This window comes from Nothoprocta perdicaria, unplaced genomic scaffold (assembly GCF_003342845.1).
Source record: "Nothoprocta perdicaria isolate Ctin4 unplaced genomic scaffold, notPer1 scaffold_141, whole genome shotgun sequence".
NCBI lineage: Eukaryota > Metazoa > Chordata > Aves > Tinamiformes > Tinamidae > Nothoprocta > Nothoprocta perdicaria.
The window spans coordinates 322,347-349,110 of NW_020454550.1; the positions used below are offsets into that span (position 1 = coordinate 322,347).

At 37.0% G+C, this 26,764-nt stretch overlaps 1 protein-coding gene across 1 annotated transcript in view; it reads left to right on the forward strand.

Moving 5' to 3' along the window:
• The first annotated feature begins 328 nt into the window (after positions 1–328).
• The window catches only part of COL21A1 (collagen type XXI alpha 1 chain), a 72,743-nt gene continuing 46,307 nt past the window's right edge, over positions 329–26,764 (forward strand). The window contains exons 1-10 of the mRNA XM_026034311.1: positions 329–368; positions 7,603–7,722; positions 9,112–9,663; positions 12,576–12,744; positions 12,893–13,109; positions 15,006–15,179; positions 17,490–17,567; positions 19,782–19,790; positions 21,227–21,310; positions 22,344–22,406. Coding sequence (XP_025890096.1) covers positions 7,635–7,722; positions 9,112–9,663; positions 12,576–12,744; positions 12,893–13,109; positions 15,006–15,179; positions 17,490–17,567; positions 19,782–19,790; positions 21,227–21,310; positions 22,344–22,406 — 1,434 coding nt within the window. The 5' untranslated portion in view covers positions 329–368; positions 7,603–7,634. The remainder of the gene's footprint in view (positions 369–7,602; positions 7,723–9,111; positions 9,664–12,575; positions 12,745–12,892; positions 13,110–15,005; positions 15,180–17,489; positions 17,568–19,781; positions 19,791–21,226; positions 21,311–22,343; positions 22,407–26,764) is intronic.

Here is a 26,764-nt window from a genome sequence, read left to right on the forward strand (position 1 = left end):
ATACTGGATTTCCAGCAGAAGAAGCGAGTTTGAATGTTTGTTACTGAGRATCATGTTACCGTCTGCGAGGTTAGTCGCAACTGTACAATTTGAGTGTCAGATTTTATCCTATTGATTAGCTGTTTTGTTTTCCTTGGAGCAGGCCATGGAGGGAAAATTCTGTGGAATCTCAAGTTTCTTGATAAAGAGTGAAATAACAGCATGGGCCTTTCATAGCCTGGATGAAATCATGGTTTCCAGGGAGACCTGCAGCTCGTTCGCTGCAGCCAGCAGGCTGAACTGCCAACTGTGGCGGATTACATAAGTTGCCCATCCTATAGAGTTTTCCAGCCGTTCGCTTGTATCCGTCGCACATCTCGCATGCTGCGGTAAGGCTTCTTTTTTCTTTAACCCGTAATAGCCARTTACCATCACCTGGCACAGCATCTTCTTGGAGTGGGAGCCAATCCAAGAACTGCAAAGTGCCAGAATAAACTGGGCTTGGAAATACAGGCTGTCTGGGACTTCAGAGGCTGGATGAATAGGAACTTTCTTTGCTGCAGGAGGCCGGAGGAGTCTGTGGGTTTGATGTGCTTTCCTGATTCAGATGAAAGATAAACAACTCATCCCACTCAAGAGAATTCTTTGGTTTCAGTGATACGTGCCTTTTTTGCCTGGTTTAAAATTGCCATCAGCTGCTTACATTGGTCTTTGATGTGCAGCATTGGTTTCTAATGAAATATATCGGCTCACCTATTTTCTGGTCCTGTGTGTTTGCAATATTCAAGCACAGCTTAATGTGAAATACCTCCCTTTTCATGTACTGAAGATCTTGTTGGTGTAAAACCTTCTTTCTGAAATCCAGCCAAAGTCTGATAATTTCTTTAATCCTCTCTGCTCCTTTATTTAGAAATGAATACATTATTTATTATCCTTTATAATCCTTTATCCTCAATTATATCCTTGATTTAATCAAGAATGTATTATGCAGCAATTATCAAAGCTGTAAATCTGGAGTCACCATGTAACCGTTTAATCTAACCATGTAGTCTAAATTTCTAYGGGGTTAGTTTTTGTTTGCTGAGTACTGCTAACAGTGGAAATCATAATTATCTTGCAAAATATTTTCACTTAAATTATTGCCTACTGTTTGTTTTCTATTAGCTATTCATAAAATGTGTTTTGGGGTGAAGATCTGAACAGTTTGCTGTGTCAGTAGTTTGGGCAATGSTTTTTTGGACCGTTCGATTGAACAATTTTAAGGAGGGCTTTAGGCTGTGGCTGCAGCACAAATGAATGAATGTTGGATGTAAACACGAAGCTGGTGGTGGTGCTTTCAGCGGGACTCTGGGGAGAGAAGCTGAGATAACGCATGAGTGGTGGGAACAGATCCCGGGAGCGCGCGCTTGGCGGGCCTRGGAGTTTCTCCTTTGCTAAACATGACTCGTGTGTGAGGAGATGAGGCTGCTGCATCTCCATCACGCAGGAGGGAGCGTTGGATGTCGCTGCGAAGCCCTTTCCTGGCTGCCGAAGCCCTTTCCCCTTGTGCGGCCTCCAGAGAGATCGTCCAGCTCTGCCAGGCGCTCTCCGTCCTGGAAGTGTGTTCACTGGGTAGGCTGGGGGCTTTATCCAAGGTTTACTGGGATCACGCAGCATTTGGGTGCTTGGGCTGCCCGAGTGTTGCAATGGAAGGAGGGAAGTGAAAGGAAAAGCAGCAAAGGAGCTGCAGGAGGAAGGGAGCGAAAGAAATCCCCATTAGCCTGTTTACATTTGGTAGTATCCACTCAATTCTGACATAAGGGAATAAAATCTCTCTAACTACATACTCTTAAATKCATCCTTTGCATAGCCGTGTGCACAGATGTAAAATCAGTATAGATGCTGCCTAGCCAGAGCAGAACTGCTTTTTAGCTACTCTTCATTCCTCTTACACTTGTAGCAAGCACATTGAAAAATGGAAGAAAATTCTCCATACATGTTACTTAAACATATAATAATCCTCTCTCCTGACCTCTTGAGGTAAAAACTTACCTAGACATACTCTGTAATCCTCTGTTTAATGCTGTGGAAGACTTCCTGGAAGAATGTAATTAYACTGTGATTATCTCAAAATAGCCCACTCTGACACAGAAATGTAAAGAATCAGTGTGGGGAATGCTGATGTACTTTTTACCATGGGACGTCTTCTCAATTTGTGTACGGGCATGCACTTTCATACATCTGTGCTTGTACAAACCAAGCCTAAACTACAYGATGGCTTCACAGTTTTACCCATTTGGGGAAATTCTGTGGTTCTTTTTGATGACAGTGAGTGTAACATCATCAGTTGTGTCCACCAAAAAAGAAACAAACAAAAAAAAAGGAGTAATATCTGGTCTAGGMAATATGAATGTAAAGTAGGACTGAAATCCAAGTGGAAAAAAGCACAGGTTCAGCTGTATTAGTTGTTAAAAGTAATTGACTTGAAGTAACTTCAGAGACTTGTTTGGGATTCATACCATTAGGTAGAAATATGAATAAACAGAGAAATATACATTGTCCCAATGTTTTATTGGTAAGACACAGTAATTTTGAAGACACGGAGATGGAATATAAAAAGAAGGTGATGCAGTGTTACATTGCTTTTCCATATTATTTAATGCATGTAAATCACAATTTCTAGAGTTGCTTTTCCCCTGCATTATAGTTTCTATGTTATTGCATAAGTAAAGAAATGCAAARAATCTTCATTATGCCTTTTCAATCATTATAACCATAACGTTTTAATATTTGCTCCCTTGTAAGCCAAGCCTAACGATCCCTAGCTGAATTAAGAGATGTTTATACAGTGATGTAATATGAGAGAAGTGTTAATTTATACTTGGAYGACAACGTGATGTACATAACCTTTAGTCTGGTTGTTTTTTGGAATGCTGGAAAAGGTTAAAATCATGCCCTTCCCAGCTGCCTTCTTAGGCAGTAGCTAGCAAGAGGGAAAAAGGAGAAATGACCTCTTCCTTTGGCACCCTCCCATGTAGTTCTTGAGCAAGAAATCTTTATGCTACAAAGAGAAGCCAGAGATTTCAGAGAAGGGGAATCTCTCTGTGTCTGTCCGTTTTCCAGGTTTTGGATAGTGACAAAACTGCACTGAAGAGCAAATATTTTTGATTCTGGAAGATTCCAGGTTGCTCTAAATGGAAAGTTTCTTCTGAAAGTATTTCTAGGAAGAGTAAAGTGATATACTCATCTGGGCACTGGACAGCTGGGTGTGGAAGGCCTGGATTGGTAGACTCCCTTTTGAGACACAAAAGATGCTGCTTAAATGCAAAGTGGAAATGCTTCTTCAGCTGTTCAGGCACCTAAATTTCCTACTGAACACTTAATTTGAATGTGAGATTCTTTTGCTGTGCACGCATAAAGGTGAGACTGTTGTTATTCGAACTCCCTGGTATTTTTGAGTAGCAGTACTGTTTTGGGAGTTGCATGTTGCAAAACCCAGTAGTGGCTGTTTGCTGCATTAGTGACTGCACCAGATGTCCRCTGTGTGGAGACCTGAGTTCAGTCTCCTTCCTAATCTAAATTGTTGACTTGCTTGCTAGCATAAAAGCTCCAGCACTGCAGATTTGCAGTACCCAAAAATGCATTGAAGAAGCCTTTGCAGTTGCAGGATGAAGCCGTCTGGTCAGTGGGAATGGGCTGAAGTCATTAATTTTCAAATCTTGATGAAGTTTCCTTTTATACTTGTCCGAATGTGCATTGGGAGAACTCCCAATGTACCTGTTTGACCGTGTGTTCATGATATATTGGCTGGTGTGAGCAAGCTCAATGTGACCCTCCTACTCATGTTCCCTTGGTGAGRAGAAAAGCAGCATGTGCTGCCTCTGCTTGCTTTGGTCTTTGGTGGTGGTGGTCTCCCTGAGCAAGACAGACTCTCTTACCCGGGGCGGCATTTTCACTAATTCCAAACATCCTTTTTGCTCTCAAAGTGCCATGTGAAATAGCGAGATCAAAAGCTTACAGGTGAGATTGGAAGAGTGACCATACTGAGTCAGACTAAAGGTCCACCCAACCCAACATCCTATCTCAATTACCGCCTGATAGATCTGGACTGCTTTAAAATTCGCTGTTTAAATTTAGCACATCGCTCTGCCTGCTCAGTGCTGGAACAGACTTAGGGTCCCCGTACTCCTGTAGCAGGGTGAGGAGCTGGCACTACTCTCCATACAGCACCAGCAGCAGAAAGTTGGTGTGAGGAGCCCAGCTTAGCTGAACTCCCAAGGGCATAGCAGGGTGAAGCAGAGGGTGCTTCAGTGGACCACTGCAGAGGCAGATTTCTCTGCTTTTCTCTTACAAACCATGGGGAGGGAAAGGAAAYGATCAGCAGTGATGAATTTTCTGTCTTTTGGCAAAATGGCCAATCCTGGGCTCATATTGCTGGTGGCCCCTCCGTGGTAACACCGAGGCACTTTGGCAAGCATTTTCTGTAAGCAGTGTCAAGAACTCTTCTGTTGCTTCTGCTATAACTACTGGGTAGAGAAGATGCAGAAGTTTGGTCTCCAGCATTGTTGGTTTGGCATCTCTTTAGACYACTCGAATGTCAGTGCTATATAATTATTCTCTTTAGACTAAATTGCAAACTCTCTAATTCCTGGAATCCTTACAGGCTGCTGGCTTAAGCCTTGAGCTTATCCCTTTAATTTTGGTTTCTGTTAACAAGTCTGGTTTGGACAACTGAATAGTTATTTGGCTTCATAGTTATAATGAATTTCTCAAGTCTAGTATCTCTTTTTTTTCAGGTTTTGCTGTTAATGAAATACATAAGGACTGTCACAAATAGATGGGAAAAATGATTTGTGGAGAGAATAGAGTTTAATTGAGAATATCAGATATGCGTGTTCTGCTAATTCTTTTACTGGCTTTTCTGTTTTTCTGAAGAAAYGTAAGCTGGAGCCTGATTTTCACCAAGAGAAAGCTTATTCTGACGCAATAGCTTACCTTACCTTCTTATATTATAAACCTTGCTTGCCCACTATTTAAACACTTAAGTTAGTAGTAAACAGATATATCTGGGATGGGAAATTACTATGTAATCTACTTTAATGAAATCGTTACCTCAGTATCTATGTAGGTTGCATGTTTTCATTTTGGAACCGTGTGACTTAACGTCCTTAAACCCTAAGTCCTTCAGCTGGTTTCTCAACCATTCACAGGGTAATATGAACAAGAAGTAAGGTGTTAGAGTCTCTAAAGGAGGTATTTGGTAGCATAATAGTTATGCTTTTGCATCAGTAGTATTTTGTCAGTTACTTAATTAGTAATAGCATATCCTGGAATCTGAAAACGGCTCCTAGGTTGTGAGGAATTTTCTTAACGGAATGACTTTCTAAGCAGTTGAAAAGCACAACAAGCTCTGAAAAGCCCCAGTAAAATGGTATACTGCTTTTCTGGCACATCTTCCATTTGGCAAAAACAGACCAAGAACCTACCAGGAACTGACTTGATAATGAAATTGCTACTGTTCTGTTTATTCTTATCTCGTTATGTCTTTAGGAGTAAGGGTTTATCTTTAAGTGCTTTGGAACGTTGTTACAGATAACAGCTTGCCAGCAAAGTGATGGATGCCCATTCAGTGACTGTTCAGCAAATATATGGCATTTATTTCACATTACTCCCTTGACTACTCTTGAGAAAGGAAACACTTTTGTACCTATTTACCTACCATTTACCTATTTCTTCTCTTAAGAGGTCCTTAAAATATGCCTAAAAAATAATTCAGAGCATGCCTGTTTTTGGAGGACAGTATTTTCTGGTATATCAGGAGTTTTGTAACGGGCAGTGGTACCTTCCTACTAGTAATGTAGTTCACCACTTGCCTACTTTGAAGAATTCATAAAGGCTAGTGATTCAGAAAAGGGTAAATACACACAATTTATATCTCCCTCTCCCTCCCATACATTCACTTTTTATTTTATTGTTAAGTAAATATTTTTGAATATATTTGAGCGTTTGAATGAGTATGTAGGTAAGTTTGTTATGGGTATAAATAAAAGTTTATGACTGGAATAGAAAGATATGAGAAGGCTAAGATTCATGTCCTTATTMAAGGAAGGCATTTCAGCTGTAGGAAGTAGGCTGAAAAACAGAGTGCAAGAATGTTAATGATAAATTAATATGTAATAGATAAAGACTAATATGACTGACAGAGCAGAAGCTGAGAAGAGAAATGTTTAAAGTGCTTTAGCCAGATGCAAGATACTTAAATACATAAGACTTTAAGTGATGGTGCAAGGAATTGGCCCTTAATTGGCCCTGAATTTATCATTCACGTTATTTATTTATTTATTTATTTAGTTATTTATTGTTCATGGTTTAAAGATTAGCCCATAGATGTGGTAGGTAAAATTTGAAGAGAGTGAGTTGCCTGGCACAAACAGCCCAAAAAGCTGTTGTTTCGAGTGCAAGTGAATAACGTGGTGTGGAAAAGTTTGCTATTAAAATATGCAAAAAATATTTTCCAATTAGTCTTAAATTCTGCCCCTGCTATATTCATGACATCCAGTGCACCAAATCTACAGCTTACATGAACATACACCACCTTGCATAGCTTAGTAGAAATGCATTTATTCAAACCTATAGTAAATTTTCCCTTTGTGAGATTGTTCATATTTTGTAACTGAGGATGAAATATAGTCAGAGAAATGGCATGTTGCCTAGAAGGATGAAAAGATAGAATACAATAGAGATTCAGTATGTTTTTTTCCTCTTCTGAGTCTTGAAATAAATTGATCTCTAAAACAATACTCCAGAAATATGTCTCTTTTCATGATGAATCTGTTTTTTAATGCAGTAAATATGGAGTAAGTTATAAATATGGCTGAATCCTGGTAAATTTGTTAAAATAATATTTACGACGTTGACATGAGGCCAAGACTGTCTGCGTTCCCTATTGGGAATATAATTCACAGACAAGACCATGATAGCAAAGGAACAAAAAAAAAAAAGATAAATGAAGCCAAATCTTCCCATTTAGGGGCTGTGATTTATGTGAGGGGACGGCCCCTGGGATGTCACGGGACATGGTGGTGGGCCTGGGGACACTGGAAGGGGCTGGGGAATTGCGTTTCTGGTCATGGTCCTGTGACTCCAGTCCCGGACTCCCTGGCACAAAGGAGGCCGGTGAGTGGGTCGAGGCTGCAGTGCTGTCTCCCAGCGCTGGATACAGGAAAGCTCGCCAAATTTTGGTGTAGGGGCAGGAATGGGCTGGTGGTGGGCTGGTGGTTGGTTGATGTGAGTGTGAGCAGGAGGGTAACCTCCATCTGTGCATGACTCGTGGGAGAGGCATGGGCCTTGGGAACAGCAAGATGTCCCACAGGGACACTGGAACTGCTGGAGCTGGAACTGTTCCCTCAGGGACGTTGTCGAATGCGAGAGTGAAAAATCCCTATTTTGGACGTAGGTGCCTGCCTGATGTGTTTTGTCTGAGCCGCACTGCAGACTGGCCTCATGTCTGCTCTTGTGTCCAGGCAGACCTGGATTCAGTTCAAGGCTGTTCTTCATGCCCTCCGTTTTAAAACCTGGAAATTTGGGTTTTGTTGGAAATATAAGGGCRTAATTGCATTTTCGTTTCATTTGTTCCTCTTCTAGTCTAATATCAAGACCCTGAGAATACAATACACATGGCACAGATCGTAACACTTTTTGAGACGCTTTTAATTCTGCTACTTCATGATTACATCTCAACTGAAGATGGTGAAACAAGAGCAAGTAAGTCTTAACATTTACATTCTGGATAATGGTAATTTAAGAAGCATGCATTAAATTTGTAATGTCCACTTTCAGATCTGTGTGTATATTGCTTTTTTTTTTCAGTATAATTTTACTGGTGGATACACCATGATGTGGAAGTAACTTCAGTATCTTATTTCTCATTTAGGAAGGGAATATCTTTATTTCTTTTAGAAGACTAACCTGATTATATTCTCTTGGAAATGTTCAAGGAGGCAGATGGCCCTGTAAAACTCTCATCTCAATTTAAAGCTATATCTTGATTGCTTATATTGTTTTTTCTTCAAAGGTGTTTTTTGTTTTCTTCTTCAAAGATGTTTTGCATTGCTTAAGAATATGTAAGGGAGTTAGGACAAATCAGAGCTCTTCTTTCAGTTGCAGAGCTGCAGCCTGTACCAAAACCACACATACAGCAAGACTTGGCCAGCCCCTTGACCCCATGTGCCAGTGGATCCAATTAGCCTCTCCTGTTGGTTGTCATCTCACCAGCACCATGGGTGCCAGTTACATGTGCTCCTTTTAGAATCCTTTTGGACTTGCTCCTGCAGAGAGGAATTCCCTCTGGGCAAGGATGTGCCTGCAAGGTGGAAAGGACCATCCGGTAGATCTGCCCACGTTCTTCCAAGGGCTACAGTTGGCCAATTGATCTAAAAGCTCAATTTTTAGGTAGCTGCAGTTAGGTGAGCTGAATCCATACCTAGGTCAACATGCAGCTCTTTCTAAGGAGAGAGCATTACRTTTGTGAAGTAATGACATAATCTTATATTTTGCCAGAATATGATGCCAGCAACATTCAACTGAGATTCATGATATTGTAATAACAAGTTCTATGTGTGTGCAGTGTAGCTGTGTTCTGGAAGTCCATTAAAATATATTTGTAGAAGGAGTGAATATTACTGCTTAATTCTGGGTCATTCTGGTTATGGTCTTCCTCCCCAGTGTGCTTGGTTTGTTAACAAAAACAAGTTTTTTTTTGCTAACAAAAACAAGTTTTGGATTTTTTGGGTTTTGGTTCTGCAGACAAATAGAGATATGGGAAAAACAAATATGTATTCCTCCCTGCTGCTTGCATAAAACATAACTGCCAGTTAAAGAATGGAATTCTTTAAATTTTCATAGTTGTTGCTGGTGATAATGTCAAAACCAGAAAATGACATGGTTTTCAGATGCAAAGTTGAATCTGTGTGGCTTAGTGAAACAGTCTTGTTTTTGCTGATAACTCAGCTGACTTATTTTAATGGAATGTAGGGTGGTTTTGTAGATATGGGCTCTAACACAATCAGTAATTGTATGAAAAACAATTTCCTGAAATAGATGGATTCATTTAAATAATGATTTTATTTATTTATTTTTATTATTTTTTCCTAGGTTGCAGAACTGCTCCAGCAGATTTAGTGTTTATCTTAGATGGCTCTTACAGTGTTGGCCCGGAAAACTTTGAAATAATCAAAAGATGGCTTGTCAATATTACACAAAATTTTGACATAGGACCAAAGTTTATTCAAGTTGGAGTTGTCCAGTACAGTGATTACCCTGTACTTGAAATTCCTCTAGGAACTCATGAATCCACTGAAAATCTGATCAGGGAAATGGAATCCATACATTACTTAGGAGGAAATACAAAAACAGGAAGAGCTATTCAATTTGCCTATGACCATCTTTTTGCAAAATCCTCAAGATTTTTAACAAAAATAGCAGTTGTTCTCACTGATGGGAAATCTCAAGATGAAGTCAAAGATGTAGCAGCAGAAGCAAGGAAAAATAAAATCACTTTGTTTGCTATTGGTGTTGGCTCGGAAATTGAGGAGGATGAACTTAAAGCTATTGCCAACAAGCCTTCATCAACTTACGTATTCTATGTTGAAGATTACATTGCAATATCCAGAATTAAAGAAGTTATAAAGCAGAAACTCTGTGAAGGTAAGTAAATGATCACAAAGTATTTATGAAAGTTTGGAGCATGTAGTGAGGTACCCATATGTCTTTATTTCGTAAGCAGACATGTTGGTGAATGTAGCCTAAAGCACTTGGCAAGTTTTTTTTTTATGATCATGTCTTGATTTTTATGTTTTTTGTGGAAATTCTCCCAAAATGTTAGCTTCTGTGTTAAACAAAGACGTGCATTTGGAAAAGATTCGATGTGTTAACACAGTACGTGTTTAATTTTAATATATGGAAGTTTGTCCTCAGTCACTTTTTTAAGAAAAAAAAAAAAAAAAGAAAGTTTTGAACCTTGAAACAGTTGAGCAATTGTTATAGTGGTGAGAATATAGGGCTTACTTTAGCCCTTTTCCCAGGTGCAGTTAATAATCGTGCACAATCAAACAGAAATTATCTTTTCTTCTTGTCAGTGGGTAGCAKAACCTATCATTATGCTCAGCAGTTCTTCCGCTAGTACGTGTTGAAAAACCCAGAAGAGACACTTCTGGCAAAAGTGCCTGGAAAAGTAACAAGCTGTTATGTTCTTTCCTGAAAGACTTTTATCGAAGAATTAGCCAAGACCAACATCATAAACTTGACTTTTTCATTTTAGAATGCCAACAGCATTACTGCATTGAGTTCTTGATAACTTTGTAAAGAAATGACTTTCCTATCTTAAAAAAAAAAGCAAATACATCACTCAGAAGGACTGTGTTACACAGTGACTATGTACGTGTCAGTGTTATCTTGTACCTGTTTTAGTATCAGGAATTGATGCAAGTCATATTCAATTGTACTGTATTTCTGCACTCAAAGAAGTGAAAAATAGTTTTCAGTTATTCTCACTTTGACCATGCACTTCTTTCATAAAGTATGGTGATATTTATTTTGAGGTTAGTAGTATTTATTTCTTGATACCTTTAGAGGAGTCATCATAATTCCTTGTACCTGACACAATAAAGAGCCACCAAATCAGCTCAATGCAGTTAAATTCTTTAATAGTCTCTCATGCTGGGAGAAATTTCCCAAAGTAAACACAATAATTTATTTAAATAAAGTTTAGAAGTGACATGATACTTCATGAGGATGCATTTCTTTCAAAATAAAATTAACAGAAGTCTTAAAAATTCAGCTGCCCTATTTGACTCAACTCTTCCAGCAGTAAACTGTGAAGGTTGATGACAAATACAAAATAGTGGTTTTTTTTTTAAAATACTTACTATTTTACTTTAAGTGACCCTTGGCTTCCATTCTCTTAACGCCCTGCTTTTTCCTAGCATTAGCATTTTGAGCTGCCTCTCGCAAAGAGTGGTCAGTGCCAATTGGCAGCCTCATTTCTAGCTACAGTGTCTTTAGCAGGTGARTTCAAAGACTAGTAAGCTGGAAAATTTATATCTGAGTGGTGGATTGTTTAATGCACATGGTTAAGTTTCATGTCGACTTCTGAGAGGAAGTTGTATAATGATGAAGCACCAATGAGATGCCTGTGATCAACCATATGAAACTTCTGAAGGTTTTGTACTTGTGTCTTGGCCATACTTGACTTTTTTTTTTTTAAAAAAAAAGCTTTTACTCTTTGATTTTGTTAAATTTGTACAATTTGTACTTTAATTAACATATATATAAAGGCATAGTGGAAATACTCTGCTTTGAAAGAAGGAGGCTGAGATTTGGTGGCTCTTGTAGCAGTTAGCACTGGTGTGGAGCACCTTGCAGACAGAGGGCTGTCATTTGTCTGTCATTTGTCTGTCATTTGGGGACTCTACTGTTCAATTTAGAGTATGTTAGCATGAAAAAAAGCTGATTAATCTGTGAAGAGAGGACAGTGGTGTCTGAAAGAATAGTGTCTAGAGGGGTCCCCAAGTATTTATTTTTTTTCTTTATTTTTACTCTCTTAAGCTTCTATAGCTTTGATATTCTCTAGTCAAATGTAGAGAAAAGTTGTATGTCAGGAAGGCATTTAAAAGCAATAGTCGGTGTAGGACTCGGAAGCATATGAGGAAGATTTTGAGAAAAGTTAATTTGCATTGGATAATGGAATTTCACATCAGAATTCTAGAAAGAAAAATCAAATATGAAAAAGAAACCAGATATCAATTTAGAAATTTGCTGTGATTGATAGAGGCGCTTAGATGAGACACTGAGGGACCAGTTTGGCAGGCATGGTGTTGAAGGGCTTATGGTTGGACTGAATGATCTTAAAGGTCTTTTCCAACCATTATGTTTCTATGATTGTTCTTCAGTTCTTCTTACGTAATTTTAACAAAATGAGAAGATATTTACTTTCCTTTCGTTGYTTTATTACTCTACTATAATGTTGGCTTTAGCATTAAGTTTCATTTTCTTTCAGCCTAGTATTGTTTCTGTGTGAAAAGAGCTGAACAGAGATAATGTTCAGCCAGCTTTACTTTCCAAAGAAAATGCCTCACATAGTCTTTGTCCAGTGGATTACAGTATAATAGACAAAATGGATTAGAGGCCATCTTAAGTGAAAGAAGACAAAAAAAAGTTGTAAATTAATTTTATCTTTTTTTCCACTTTCAGTGTGATTTCACATTTGAGAGGCTGAGTTAAGCCAAATCATTGGGGCATCAAGGAAATTAAAAACTGGAGTTTAGTAGCATTTTGCAACTATGTTGAGGACTTCATAACCATATTTTATATTGTAATTCTTTTGTAATGCAGTTAGCCACAATTCAGAATAGTATGTGAATCTAATTGGAGGAAATTCCAACATCTCAATATTCTCGCTTCCTCTTTCTTAAGGATTCTTCATATCTCTTCTCTTTTGCTGTACTTAACTGGCAGTTCTTTCTGAAAAGTCAGCTACAAAAAAAGTAGGCAAGTAGGATTACTTGTATTTGAAAGGTTTAATTATATTTTGAACTACTCTTGCCTTTACTACTTTGCAGAGTCTGTATGTCCAACAAGAATTCCAGTGGCAGCTCGAGATGAAAAAGGATTTGACATTCTGCTAGGACTCGGTGTGAAGAAGAAGGTTAAAAAGAGAATTCAGATACCAACTACCAATGCCAAAGCTTATGAAATAACCTCACGTGTTGATCTGTCAGAATTGACAAGGTATTTAACTTTATAGAAGTTAAATAAAAGTTAAATAAAAGTGCTAAGTTTAGCAACATTTTTGTTGTTTGAAGTACAATAGACGTGTTTTAAGATTTGTACAAATGTACAGCTGTGATCTTTTCTTTCCCCCTTCCTTCTCCCTTAGGGATGTGTTTCCAGAAGGTCTGCCTCCATCATATGTATTTGTTTCCACTCAGAGGTTTAAAGTAAAAAAGACATGGGATTTGTGGAGAATTCTAAGTCTAGATAAGAGACCACAGATAGCAGTCACTATCAATGGAGAAGAGAAAACGCTGTCATTCACGACAACAAGCTTAATAAATGGAACCCAGGTTATTACTTTTGCTGACCCTCGTGTGAAGGTAAGGAATAGGTTGACATCCCACTGGAATACTTGTACATTTTTTTCATTTATTTATTTATTTATTTATTTATTTTTTAAGTATGATCTCATATTTGGCTGCTTAGGTATTTAGACATAGATGCTAGATGCTGGGTGCTTTACCCATCTTTCCTTAGTGTCCACAGAGTTCATCCATGAAAACGCTTTGCACGTGCTTTCTGTTCAGCAGTTTCCAGCAGGTATCTGTGAAAGTGAAGAGTTGTTTGCACACAGCTTATTTCTCAACATATGCATTAGCTGGAAAGTATGATTTGCCTTTCATATAAAGACCAGAAAATGTGAGGAAAAATGTTCTTTTTTTTTCATAGAGGTTTGATTAAGCTTCTAAATTCCTTAAAAATACATAGTAAGAAAAAAATAACATAATGAAAGGAGTTATTTTCTTCATTAGAAGGCAGGTCAGCAGCTTGCAGGAGTTTGTTTTGCATCTGTCCGGTGCTCTCTTGAGTAGTAATTCCTTTCAGCTCATTTTTTAGATTGTCTCGGCTCATCTCCACTGAATGAGGGTCCCCTTCCTTGTCCAAAACATTTTTGTTTTCTCAAGTTCCACAATCTGCAAGTTCCCTGCCTATCTGGGAAGTATAGTGAAGCAGTGARGTATTCAGCTGTGTGAGAAAGATTATCTCACTTACAGGACAGACACAGAGGGAAGGAGAATGAGCGTCTGGACTCTTGTATCTGTAGCAGCAGTATGAGAATAGAGCAGCACAGGAATACAGAGCCTGGAGTTTCCCTTTCCTACCTTAGGGAGTATTTTCTTAAGTCAAGTAAGAGGCACAATTCAGGAAAAAAAAAACCACAAGAAAAATTTACCCTTAGAATACTTAGTGTCCCAAGTGGTTTCTGGTTTTCTGGGAAGCGTTGGCCTGGATTTGTTTCCTTCAAATCAAGCTGAAGGCATTTTAATGACAAGTCCTCAGCTGTCCAAGAGAAGATCTTAATTACTCAGCTTTAGATGAAGGGGGTATTTCCTTCTGTTAACAAATAGGGAATTTTCTTTCAAAATTTCCTCTACCGTATTTTTTTAATACGAGTTATTTTTAATTTCATTTACTAGAAATCCTGAGAAATTTTGAGACCAAGTCAGTCTGAAATTGTTTGATTAATTTGCCAGAGTGAAAAGAATCCATTTTATTCGTGCAGTCCCAAGTTTCAATTAACTTCAACCTGAAAATAAGCTTTTTTTTTTTTTTCTTTCTCTCTCCTGTCCTGTTTCTCTATGCACCCCATTAGGAAAGTGGAAATATTTTATATTYTGATTTGTTTATTTTTACCTCACAATGAGGTCCATTATAAATACATAAAATCCAAGTCTACAAATGAAAATAACAAAGAGGCAGAGATATTATCTGAGGGTGTGTACTAGCTAGTACAGAAAGTGAGACTGGTTTCTGATTATGCCTACAAAAGGTGACARCATTATGAAATGTACAGGCATGTTCATGTTTCAACTGCTCTTAGTTTACCAACCTTGTATGGAATTAATTACAATTCAAATTAGCTATATCAGGATTAAATAGCTAGATTTTTAAAATTTTATTTTTAATTAATGGATAGGTTCAAGGACGTGACATTTCTTTCATTTCATTTCATTTGTATGATAAATCTGGTGATGATTTCTCTGAAGGTATCCCTCATTCTTTGTTACCTGTATAGACAAGCTAGGTTATTTGTTTAGACTAAATCTTAAACCTGTAAATAGAACAAGTTCTGTAGGATGATTCTCATACTTAATCTTTTTTTGTTGTAGTATTTGTGATTCTTTCTGCTAATCTCATGAAGCAAAGAAGTTTTACAGTAGTTTAAATTGGAGGTATTTTGTTTCAAGCATTTCTGTTTTCTTCACTTTTCTTAGACATTGTTTGATGAAGGCTGGCATCAAATCCGTCTCTTAGTAACAGAAGAGTTTGTAACTTTATATATAGATGATCAAGAAATTCAAAGGGAGCCATTACATCCTGTTTTAGGTATTTACATCAGTGGCCTAACTCAAATTGGAAAGTATTCTGGGAAGGAGGAAACGGTACAGGTAAGCATGCATTGGAAACACAGTAGTTTCAGTATCTCACTAATTCAGCAATCCTGCTGCAGGATAACATTTTCAYTGCAGCCTTATGTTTTCCTGAACTTACTTCTCTAACTTACTGTGAGTGGACATTGAATATATAACATTTTAGTAAAGAAAGAAGTTACCTTCCTCCGAAATAGTAGGAATTCTCAGGAGTTGGAGTGCTTAGCTGGTCTTGCTAGGTTCAGGGTGTATCTGTTTGTGCTGCAACATTAATTTCATGCCATGTGCCGCCCTAAATTTGGGGTTAGTGTCTCAGAAAAGGGGATCTGCTGTCTGTGTGACACTTGCACATCATTTCCTTGTGTCAGTGTCAGTGTATGGGGTAATGCTGGRACATGAGTGAGAGAGCAGCATTTTCAAGAAGCACCAGTCTCATCATTGTCCATCAGAAAATACAAGGCATATAAATTCAGTTTCTCTCAAACTGCAAATACTTGGTGTGTGCCAGTAGCTCTGTGTGAGGCTGCAGTGCTGGAAGGGAMCCTGCAAAAATCCTTGCAGAGATCCTTATCTATTCCTGAGCACCTTAAGCTTCCTTTGCCTTCAGCTGAATGCAGCTACCAAAAAGTTGGTAAAATCTTCAGGTTGTGCAGGCAAATGCAAGTGATAAAGACTGTAACATTCACAGTGTCCCAGACACTTGCTAAATATTTTCTTGTTTTAATTTCTTATGATTTGATTCTAGCAATGTAGTAATGACATTACAATTACTATTGATGAAATATTGAGAAAAACTGCTTAAATGGATATTATTTTTAGCTGTTTTGAAAGCTATACTTTTTCATCCTCTACTATTAATTTTCTTAATGTTTCCTGCTGCCATTTAATTCATTTGCTGTGTTTATCATCATCTTCATTAACTCTTGTAAACTGCCTTCAGTCAGTTACTCCTGCATTTTGCTTATTTGTAGCCAGGCTTCAGATCATATTCTGTGTGCACAGAAAGCTTGGTTGACACACACTTTGTGTGACTCAGAAATGTCACARTGTTCTGTGTCTGGTAGAAGTGTAATGTAATTTGTAAAGAGAATTAGTAATTCTCTTTGCAAGAAAAAAAAATTAAGTATTGTGACAGATTTCTGGTAGACCTTCGGCCATTTGTTTCAAGGCAAGTAGATATTTCAGAATTACAATGAATCCATTCATACATTCTTTTTGTCAGTGCACAATTATCCCATATGTTGCATTTTAATAACTGTGCAAGTTAGGATTTTAGGCTGCTTGCAAGGTAGGATTTTAGGCTGCTTGTGGAGATTTTTTTTCTTTTTGGTTGGCTTTTGTTTTCCATCCCTCTTAGGTAGCTGCAGAAATGGGAATTTTAGATGCCCAATAATTATGCTTCTCAGTTAGGGAATGTTGTCATCAAGAAATTTTATCTAAAATAAAAATGAAAACYTTTTAGGAATGTAGAATTGCAAAAGATCCACTTTTAGTAGTGACCTGGAAGAAAAATAGAAAATCTATACCTGGGAGCATTTTTATATTTCATATTTCATGGTAATTTCGGTAATCTAAAAAAGTTATTTTATTTCTACAGTATCTCAGACTTTGAGCCATGAGCAGTCAGAATTTGCCAACATATATCTATTTAAACTGTTATTGTAATGAATATTGTAATGAATCTGCATAACATATTTCAGGTGAMAAGGTATTTTGAAATTCATGTTGGAGCTGGATCCAAAGAATCTAATACAAAGAGTCTCACAGAGTTGAGATTTCACAATAAGCTAGAGAAACCAATTTGGGGAAAAAAAAAAAAACCAAGTTCAGAAATATTGAATTTTGGTTATCTTCATGTRCTCTGGATCAGATGTTTTCCAGTGATAATCTGCAAGTGTTCTCCAAGTACTTAGGGTCTTACAGGCTTAAGCACTTTCCAGTATAACAGTAATAAACTTATGTACTTATTTACATTTTGTGCTGTGCATATTTTGTTTTATTGTCAAGGATTGGGACCATTAATTTCCATTATTGCAGAAAACAAAAACTTGAAGTGATTATTTTCCTTTAAAAATTTTTGTTACAGACCATGCAAATTATTGTATATAAGAATCATTGTGAGGAGCATAAGGAAAAATGCTTTTACATTTTTGAATTACTTTGTACTGCACTCACAGAGCTTCCAGTTTCTGTTGCTTTTTTTTCCCTTCTTCATTTTGTATGCCTGTGGATGACAATTTAAGAGTGTAGCTTAAATGTAATTAGTTAGACCTTTTTTAAAGACAWATGAAGTTATTTTTAAAAAGTCTCTTATGTTTCAAATTACAGTTTGATTTACAAAAACTGCGAATCTACTGTGACCCAGAGCAAAATAACCGAGAAACAGTCTGTGAGATCCCAGGATTTGTGAGTATGATAGATGACTTTCTGAGGATTTGTTGGCTTTTTTTACAAATCATTATTTAAAGCTAAATTATTAATGAGTTCTTAAAGTATGTAAGAATACGTTGATTTAGGTGCTGCACACAAATGCTTTTTACTATGCAGGATCATTCMAATGACCTGGAACTTCTCTTATTCTGAGCCTTATTTTAGCACAAGTGTTTTTCCTGACATAGGTAGCATAACAAACTTTAATGTTAATTTAGATATTTGRTGTTGCAAATTTGACAATAGTATAGAATAATCTCAGAATCTTACATCACAACTTCAGGATTCAAATTTTATGAATTAATAAAAGAACCAGATTATAACAGTATAAAGTATTTTAACTATTATTTAATGTGTCTAATATACTCACCAATATATTGATACTCACCAGGAGTTCATTTAATCTCTTTTTTTTTAATATAGCCAGCAGAACCATCTTTTACATTTTTTTTTTTTTACTATTGTAACTACCTGTATTGAAATCTGTGTTAAAACTCCACTTGAGTGAAGTGATGCCAAGACTTCATAAAGTGTGTTTTGGATAATAGAAAGCTGAAAACCAGTCCAGCTCATGCTTAAGAGTCTGCTTTAGCCTTTCCCTTTTATTTAGAGTTAATTATGCAATGAAATGTAAAACACATGTGAACAGATTTTCAAAAGGGGTCAATTCTCTTTTTAAAATACAGAGAATTGTTTTATATGTGCAGTTGCCTTGAAAATGCCATCCTTTCAGTGATGTTTGAAAATACCAGGTTTAAAGATAATCAAACAAACACCAGTGTCTTAGAATGTAAAACCATATTTTGCATTTTGCATTTTGTTTTGACTCGGTCTAGTATTAGGATGATTTTGCGAACTTGGTAGCAAAACTTGTGATTCTTCACCATGCAAGYAGTTCCTTTTCTGCCAACTCTTGTATAAATCCAGAACCAACTTGTCTTGCATCTTTTAAATGAGGCCCAGTTTGTCCATAATAATCAGTCAGACAGTGTAGCACTCGTTAAGACCCACATATTAACTGCCCCACATATTTTTACAGGATATCCTATATCATGTAGGATATGTAAAGTAAACACATGAAAAAATATTGGCATTATAGAAAATRAACACTCAAAACCCCATCAATATTTTGACAAGAAGTCAGAGAAAAAAAGATTGACTTTTGCCAGTTGAATTTCACTTGCTGTTATAAATTAAATTTGGACTTCACCCATGAAAATTCTGGGTTGAAATATTTCAAAAAATAAATATGTTGGATACTGTCTGAGGAAGTAAAGCAGCAGCAAGGTATATATGGTTTGTGGTTATATTCTGATGGACTGTGTTTGTGTCAGTGTCTTGAAACTAAGCAGGGCCTTTATGTGCTAAATATGGCCTGATTTCACCCTGCTACCCGGCTCCCAGGATGAGGAGTTGTTTTAAGCTCCCTAAAACGATGGAGGAAAGTAATCTCTAGAGGTTGCCTAAGATGTAGGCGGGATAGAGAGGGAACTGTCTCTCCACTGGCTGTGGATGAAATCCATGGTGACTGTTTGCATCAGTCTCCTTCCTGTGCATGGTACAAGTGATGGGATTCCTAAATAAGTAAGACCATTTCAGAGTTGGCATGCTGAAATATTTGGGGACACATCATTCTGTAGTATTGCAGACACCAGAAAACTCACTTCAGTTCATAGCAGCTTCATAACATCACATGGGAAAGCAAGTCAGGAATAAAAAACAACCCTACCTCTGTGTTGCCATGTGTTTTCCTAGGTGCTGGATGCAGGTTGAGATCACAAAGTTTTGTAGTGTTGTGGTACATTTCTTATATTTAAAGTTTTTAGATCTTTTGTAGYTTGCCATGTCCATGTTATGGTACCTTCTTGGATGTGAATGAATAAGCAGAGGATTTAGTTGATGAGAAATTACTTCTGGCAAACAACTTGACACAAATCTAAATATATAGTGTATAAATGCTTGCATCATTTGGTTTTATTTTTAGTTTTGTCATTTCCTTTAAAAACTGCTGCTGTTGAAGAACTCTTAAATGTGCAGCATATATTTGAGAAAGTGTGAAATGTTGAGTTGTAATTGCTTGGCAGTTAATGCCCCAAAATTATGAGGATTTGTGTTAGCGTTTGCAAATGAATGGATTTTGCTTATTACAGATTTTGCTGTTCTCTTAAACTATGTTTCTTCTTGTTTCAGAATGGAGAGGTAGGCTCAATCCTAAACTGCTCACTCAGTTTAAGGTAGTATTTGACTTTCTATAAACTTATTATAATTATAGGGAAGATATACTACATTTTGAAAAGTGGACAGAGGTTTGCAACATTTTAAATTCCTAGAGTGTCATGAATTGAACGCAAGTTAATATATAAATTCAAAATCAGCCTTCTGAATAAACCCATGTTTATTAGCATAATTTGTTTGTTTGTTTGTGTGTTTTTCAATTCAGTTGCTCTTATTTGCAGGGCTAGATGCTATTGCAAAATGAATGGGTATATGCAGAGTCAGGTCGCTGTTCCAGCATCATGTGATCACGTGAATGGGTGCTAATAAGAAAGTTTAATATAATAGTTCCCTTAACCACTCTGATAACTCCATTCGTGCTTGGTGCTGTTGCAAATAAAACATGGATTTGAAAGTGAATATGAAATTAAATATAAATCTGTCCCTCCACACCCTGGGTTCCTTACTTTCTGCCTTGGCATAGTTCTAAGCACTTGCTGTATGAAAGAGGATTCAGTGATTCCACCATTGATGTATGAATTCAGTGCCAGTGCACCTAGGTTTTTGATTCCTTACTTTGGATAAAGGGACTTCAGTTCCCTGCCCTTAGCAGTTTTCTCCTCTGCACTCCCACTCTGTGACTGTCATAAAACACTTGAGTTTCTTGTGACATCCCTGGAGGGAAGTAGATCCCTCAGAAAAAAATATCTGCAGAAGGTGACAGTGTGACAAGGTCTATTGCTGCCACTGTTTGCAGTGGCAGCAAAGTGGTCATAGACCTGAGTCAGGTCAGTTAATGCTTTTTGGAGGAGAGGCAGCTCTGAGCAGGGGTTGGGAGCTGTCAGGAACACGAGAGTAGCAGCCATGTCCCTTGTATCCTTGGTGGTTGGACACTTGTCCAGGAGGTGGGACACCTGAGCTCCGAGTTCTTTTCAGACTTGACCCACGTGACAACTAATGYTAATCTCAGTATCATGCTAATCTCAGTATCAGTTGTGGTCAGTTTCCTCTAAGTAACATTTTTTTAGTTTTTAGGTTTTTTTTTTTTTTAAGTTTTAAATACTGATACTTGCATTTTTGGTCACCCTGTAAGTGATGGCTGTCCAGTAGTTTTGGAGAAAGGTTTTACATGTTGGTAGGTTGAAAACTGTCAACAAACATTTAATAAAATATTTGAGGAAGAAAAAAGCTGGTTTCAGAAGTCAGCCCAATAGAGTTAATTATTTATTTATTTTTCTTCCATCAAGTGATGGATTTGTTCATTCAAAGTTGTTGGGGGTGGAGGGGATAATATTTAGATAAACAGAAGTTCCAACAGAACAAATGTTTCTGTGCAACCTAAGGGGGATCAGCTTGGTATAATATTGTATTTGCTGAACATTTTTGGCATGTGTATTGATGATTGGTCTCACTCTTGRTAGTGTATGAATGGTCCTAGTGACGTAGGCTCAACACCTGCCCCCTGCATATGCCCACCAGGAAAACAAGGACCTCCAGGCCCCAAAGTAAGTTTCTAGGCTTTCTTATTAAACCTAGTATTGCTGGAGTGATAATAACTGCTTATACTCTGTGTAAAGACACATTATTCCATATACATTCCCATTTCATTCATTATAACACATCTCTGGTTTGTATGTGAAGTCACCCTGTGAGCCAGTTAGGTGGTTCCCTTCCTATGTCCTTCCTGACAGTGACAATTCTGAATCTGTAAAGGAGCTGAGAGCCTYGTCAGGAACTGGGCTGAAGAACAGGATTTAATCTCCTGTAGAAGTAAAAGGCTTTTATGAGCCAAGTCTAACTGGATTTTGTTGGTCCCAAATCAAGTCCTTATGTTAACTAAACATAGAAGACATAAATGGACGCTAAGAGGATATACTGAGTAGGAAGCTATGTTCTTACTGTAAACATGATGTCTCAGGAATGGAGTTTTGTTTTTCCTTTAGTATGATCACGCTAAAGGCTACCGATATAGTTGCTAAGATAGTCTTATAAGAATTGCAAAGTAATTCCTTTTTTGTTGTTGTTTATGTAAAAAAAAAAAAACAACTAAGCGATAAATGTGCAGGGAGGAGCTTGTTATTAACAGATTTGGATCCTGACTCTGGCTTTCCCATTTTTTTTGACTGTAAGAGCTAGACTTGGCCAAATCTTTGGTAAAGAGATGGAAGTTTTGTCAGAGGAGAACTGCTAGAGTAACAAGGTTTTAATAGCAATTTTTTTTTTATCTATTTGGTGAAAAGTATTTTTACTTCTCTTGTTGAGAATGCTAAAAAGCTTGAAATCATATGACCCCAAGGGCCAGATGTGCAAGGAGACACTGCACCTGGGCCAATGTCTCCATGTCCTGTGCAAGGCACTCTGGAGGGCTTTCCCGTGTGGTTTGGGTTATGAAATGCGTTGCTTTTTGCTGTAGGAACAGTGGCAGGTAACTCTYTTTGCAGCCACAGTTTGCATTAGGATTAGGATTAAGGTAGCACTCTGCTAATATTAAACTGCTGTCTCATGTCCTTTGTGTATTAACATATTATATCCCTATAGGGTGACCCTGGGCAGCCCGGGAATCATGGTTATCCTGGACAGCCTGGTCCAGATGGTAAGCCTGTGAGTACTAAAAACTTAGTCATATATTGAAACTGTAAACTAACAGGAAGAAGTACATGTATTATTCATATCAGAGTCTCAAATTCAGATGATTTGGTTGCCAGTTTATGAAACTGTGAATGTGATTTAAGCTCCACCTAAATGTAATGAGTCTATGAACATGTTAATAACAATTTCTTTATTTCGATCAAAAATATGTGAATATGATTGCATGAGTTTAGGCACTTTTGTAAAGCAGAAAACAGTGTGAGTGCTCCTGGTGGTCGTTATGTCATTTCATAGCAGTTATCACCTGATCTTTTACTGCTTGGATTTTTTGAWTTAGATTTTTCTGTTTAGGACAAGGAAAATCCTGTCCATTTTGTTTTATGGATTGCATCTCATGTTTAGGCTTAACGCATATAATTTCTTTTGGTCTGAGTCCTGTAGCAATAACCAATAAAATATATAGCTCTACATAATGTTAAACATACAAATATTTTGTGGTACTACGCATTATGTGCTAAAACAAGTCACAAAATGTCTGTATATTTCTCTCACCCTAAACTGTACTTTTTAAGCTGGCATTGAATTTGTGTGAATGATAAAGACCAAAAGAAAGTAGATGAGTAACAGATGTCCCCGAAATAAAAATGACCAATTTGGCAATGGTGAGACTGGCCTTCGTGACTAACATGTTTTTATTGTGATAAATTTTAACAGAATACATACCATATATTAGGATAGTCAGCATTTTCATTTTAAAGTATATAGCAGCTAAGCTCTTGACCCCTGAACTCCTCATTTGGGCAAGACCGGATTGAGAACCTTCAGCCTCTCTTTCTTTTGATGAGTAAATCATATACTTGAGTTCCTAGGATGTTTTTATCTTACTCAATTCTACATAGCTAAAAAAAAAAAAAAAAGAAAAGAAAAAAAAAGAAAAAGGCAGTGAAAGTGAGTAACTGCATATGTATGCCTATGAGTTTGGTCATGCAGGTCATGAGTCTTCTCTAGGAGTGCTCTGTTCATGCTTGGTAAGAGGAACCTGAACAAGATGACCCAAAACACTCGGAAGTTTAAGTGGATGTGTGCAGAGAAGACACAATCCATTAGGCAAGAGACATTGCCATGGATGGGGGAACCAACACTCCTTATTTTTTTAGTGAGAATTAGCAGTGTTCTCTTATTTGGGGCTATTTGATCATGCTTTACAAAACAGACTGCAGAAAAAGGCAGCAAAGAGCTAGACTGGGCCTTTCAACTTAGTTCTCTGTGTTAGCAATCGTTCTGTCCCCTAGAAAGATTGATGTTGTAGCTAATGATGGGTCTTACCCAAATCYGTGCTTGCTTACCAATCTTAGTAGTTCTTCTTGCTAAAAAGGCAACACCTGTCAATTTTGATGACCTAATAAAAACACCTCACATTCTATTTTTGTTAAGAATTTTTAATACATTCTGTTTCTGTGTCAGCTAAAGATGGAAACAGTGAGATTTATGCTTACTTGGAAGTGTGTATGTTTTAAAGTTAATAAATATTGTCAGAAAGGGAAAGCTCCATGCTGCACTGTATAAAATGTTCACATTTCTCTTATTTTGTTGCTTAGTTACATTTTGGCCTTTTGTTATAGACAGCAGATGCTTGATTTAACTATGACTATTCCTTTGAAAGCAAGGTTTGTATGAGTGAGAAAAATAGCAACTGGAATCAGGAAATTTACTTTTTTTTTTCTTTTTTCTTTTAGAAATAAGTAACTTACTATTTTATAAAATAGGGTTTGGTAAATTGAGACCTTGCTATTATGGATAGTTGSTGAGGTGGATAATTCTGCTCTCCAGTTTCTAAAATGTCTGGACTCTTTTTTTACTCTTTTGCTTTGGTTCCTATCAGATTTTGATGCCCATTGCCTTGGAAGTATTTTTGAACCAACAATAGAGGTAGCCTTCTTTGAACTGAGATTGACAGTGCTATAGAATGCTGATTCTAGAAAATAATGAAAACACAAGTTTCAGAATGGGGAAGGGTGGAAACTGAGCAATTTCAGAAGAGCAGTACAGTTCTTCAGTACAGAGACAAGTATACAGACTGCCTCAGCCAGGACTTGCATGGGGGGCATTGGGCATCACAGTTTCACTGAGGGAAACGCTACAAGCAGAGCTGCAAGTGGATAAGCTTTGCAGAACTTAGTGTTCAATCCAGCTGACTTCGGTGCTGTGAAAAATAAATGATATGGTTTAGATACTGTGTAGTCTGCGGAAGCTGGAATCACCTGGTATTTGCAGAGAAGCATCCATCACTTTCCTAAAAGAAGAGATAAACACTTTATTTTTTAAAGTGTCCGGTAATATGCAGTTGGAATGGTTTTTGAAGGAATCTTGTTATTTAGAAAAAAATCTGTTATTTAGAATGAATTATTTTCAGACATTCATGAAAACAGATTTCCACTTCAGTGCCACATACCTTCTCATAAGCACAGAAATATGTAATAGTGTGAATTACAGAGGAGAAATAAATTAATTCTATAGACTTTCTGTATATGTTTTTTTTTCCTTTCTTTCTTTCTTTTTTTTTCCTTTTTTTCCTGCAAATGAGTCATAGTGTGCAAAGAAGGGCATTCTGTGAACATGGAAAAGATTAACAAAACTGTCTCAGGCAATTACAATAGAATCAACTGGAATCAACACACCCTGCTAGTGGAGAGAAAGATTAAAGTTTAAACTTTGCTGAACAGAAGGTAATGTTGTTTTAAAGGACTGCAGGTTAAATCCGTTAGTTTTATCTTTCTGAAAAATCAGATATGATTTTTTGCACTTGTKCTTTGCAAGGACATAATTGCAAACCTATTAGATCATCTGCAGCTCGGGCCAGTGTATTATTGTTCCTTACAGTAGGATTCTTGAGCGCTTTCCAGCRTTGCTCTTAGCCGTGAACCATGGGAGAGACCTTTTACGTACACTTTCTTTTGCTAATGCTACTTTACAGTTTATCTGTGCTGTCAGTGATTTTCCTTGTTTGAGATGACTTTACTCATTTGAATCTCTTTAACTACATCTCCTCGGGGGACACTGAAAAGCAGGCTATCAATTCAGACAGCACAGGCTTATAGGTAGCTAGTCAGCCTTGCTTGATCAAGTGGCTTTTGCATGAAAAGCTTTTCCTGGAAAGTGAGTCTTTTCTGTTCCCAAACACATTTTTGTGTTCTTCTCTAAACTTATTCCAGTTTGCCTATCTGGTATTCATTTTCTCTGAACAGGATGACTGCCCAAGAAAATGTTTCTGTCTCTCAGAAAGGTTTTGGGCATATATTGCTATATGCAATTGATTTKTAAAGGAGCAAAAAAAAAAAAAGTTTATTGCTTGTGGGCTGGCTATATCTTTCTAGCACATATAGTTAGTTTTAGTGTGGAAAAATTTAAACCAATTCTCCTGAATATGATCAATAATAATATAAAATAATTGTCCTTGTTTTATTTGTTCTCCAAGTAAAATCATATGCTGTAGTGTTTGGGGAAAATGATCAAAAACATGAATCAAAGCCATATAATATTATTTTTTTWAAAAAAGTTTTGATTTTAGTTTTTTTCTTTAATCACTATTTATTTTATATACTTTAATATATACACAAAGGATCTGTTGAAATAACTGGAGAAATTAGAAGTTTGATAACAATAATAAAAATACATTTGCTATTAGTCAAAAACTGCAGTCCTAACCTGAAATGATTAAATTGTTCTGTCAGAAGAAATATCACTGGTAAGTAAGGATGGTGGTAAAAAATAGTATTTGGATCTCTTTGGGATCTTATTTTAATGGGCATTATTCATCAGAAAGCAGCAGCTGGCGTGTTTACGGGCCTGGAGAATACTCAGCGGCCTCACTGTGTGGTCACAAAGCCATTTTTTATTCCAAAGGATACTCTAGACATACTGAGGAAAAACTCTAGGAAAAACTCTTAAAAAAAAAAAAAAAAAAAGAAAGAAAGAGAGAGAGAGAGAATGCAGCAATCACTTGTGGTTACTAAAGGGGATAGGTTATCAGTTTGTTGAAATAAATGAAAAATATTTGTCAGTTTTGAGCTACATGGCTGACAAGTCTGGGGAATTTTCCAGTATAYCATTAGTTTCATTCGTGTGCGTTTAGAACTATTTGCCTTTTCTTTACAGTGTCTGTGAGCAATAAACAGTTTAAAATAATGTGGTGAGACTGACTTTACTGATATATCCAGATGGACAGTTCATAACATATCAAAAGTCTCACATAATAAAATAATTTTGGATTATTTCAATACCTCTTGAAAAAATGCAGAATATTTTATAGCTGTGCTGCATACAATTTATTCATATTAGTTGGCTGAATGAAGATTGAATCTTTTCTTATG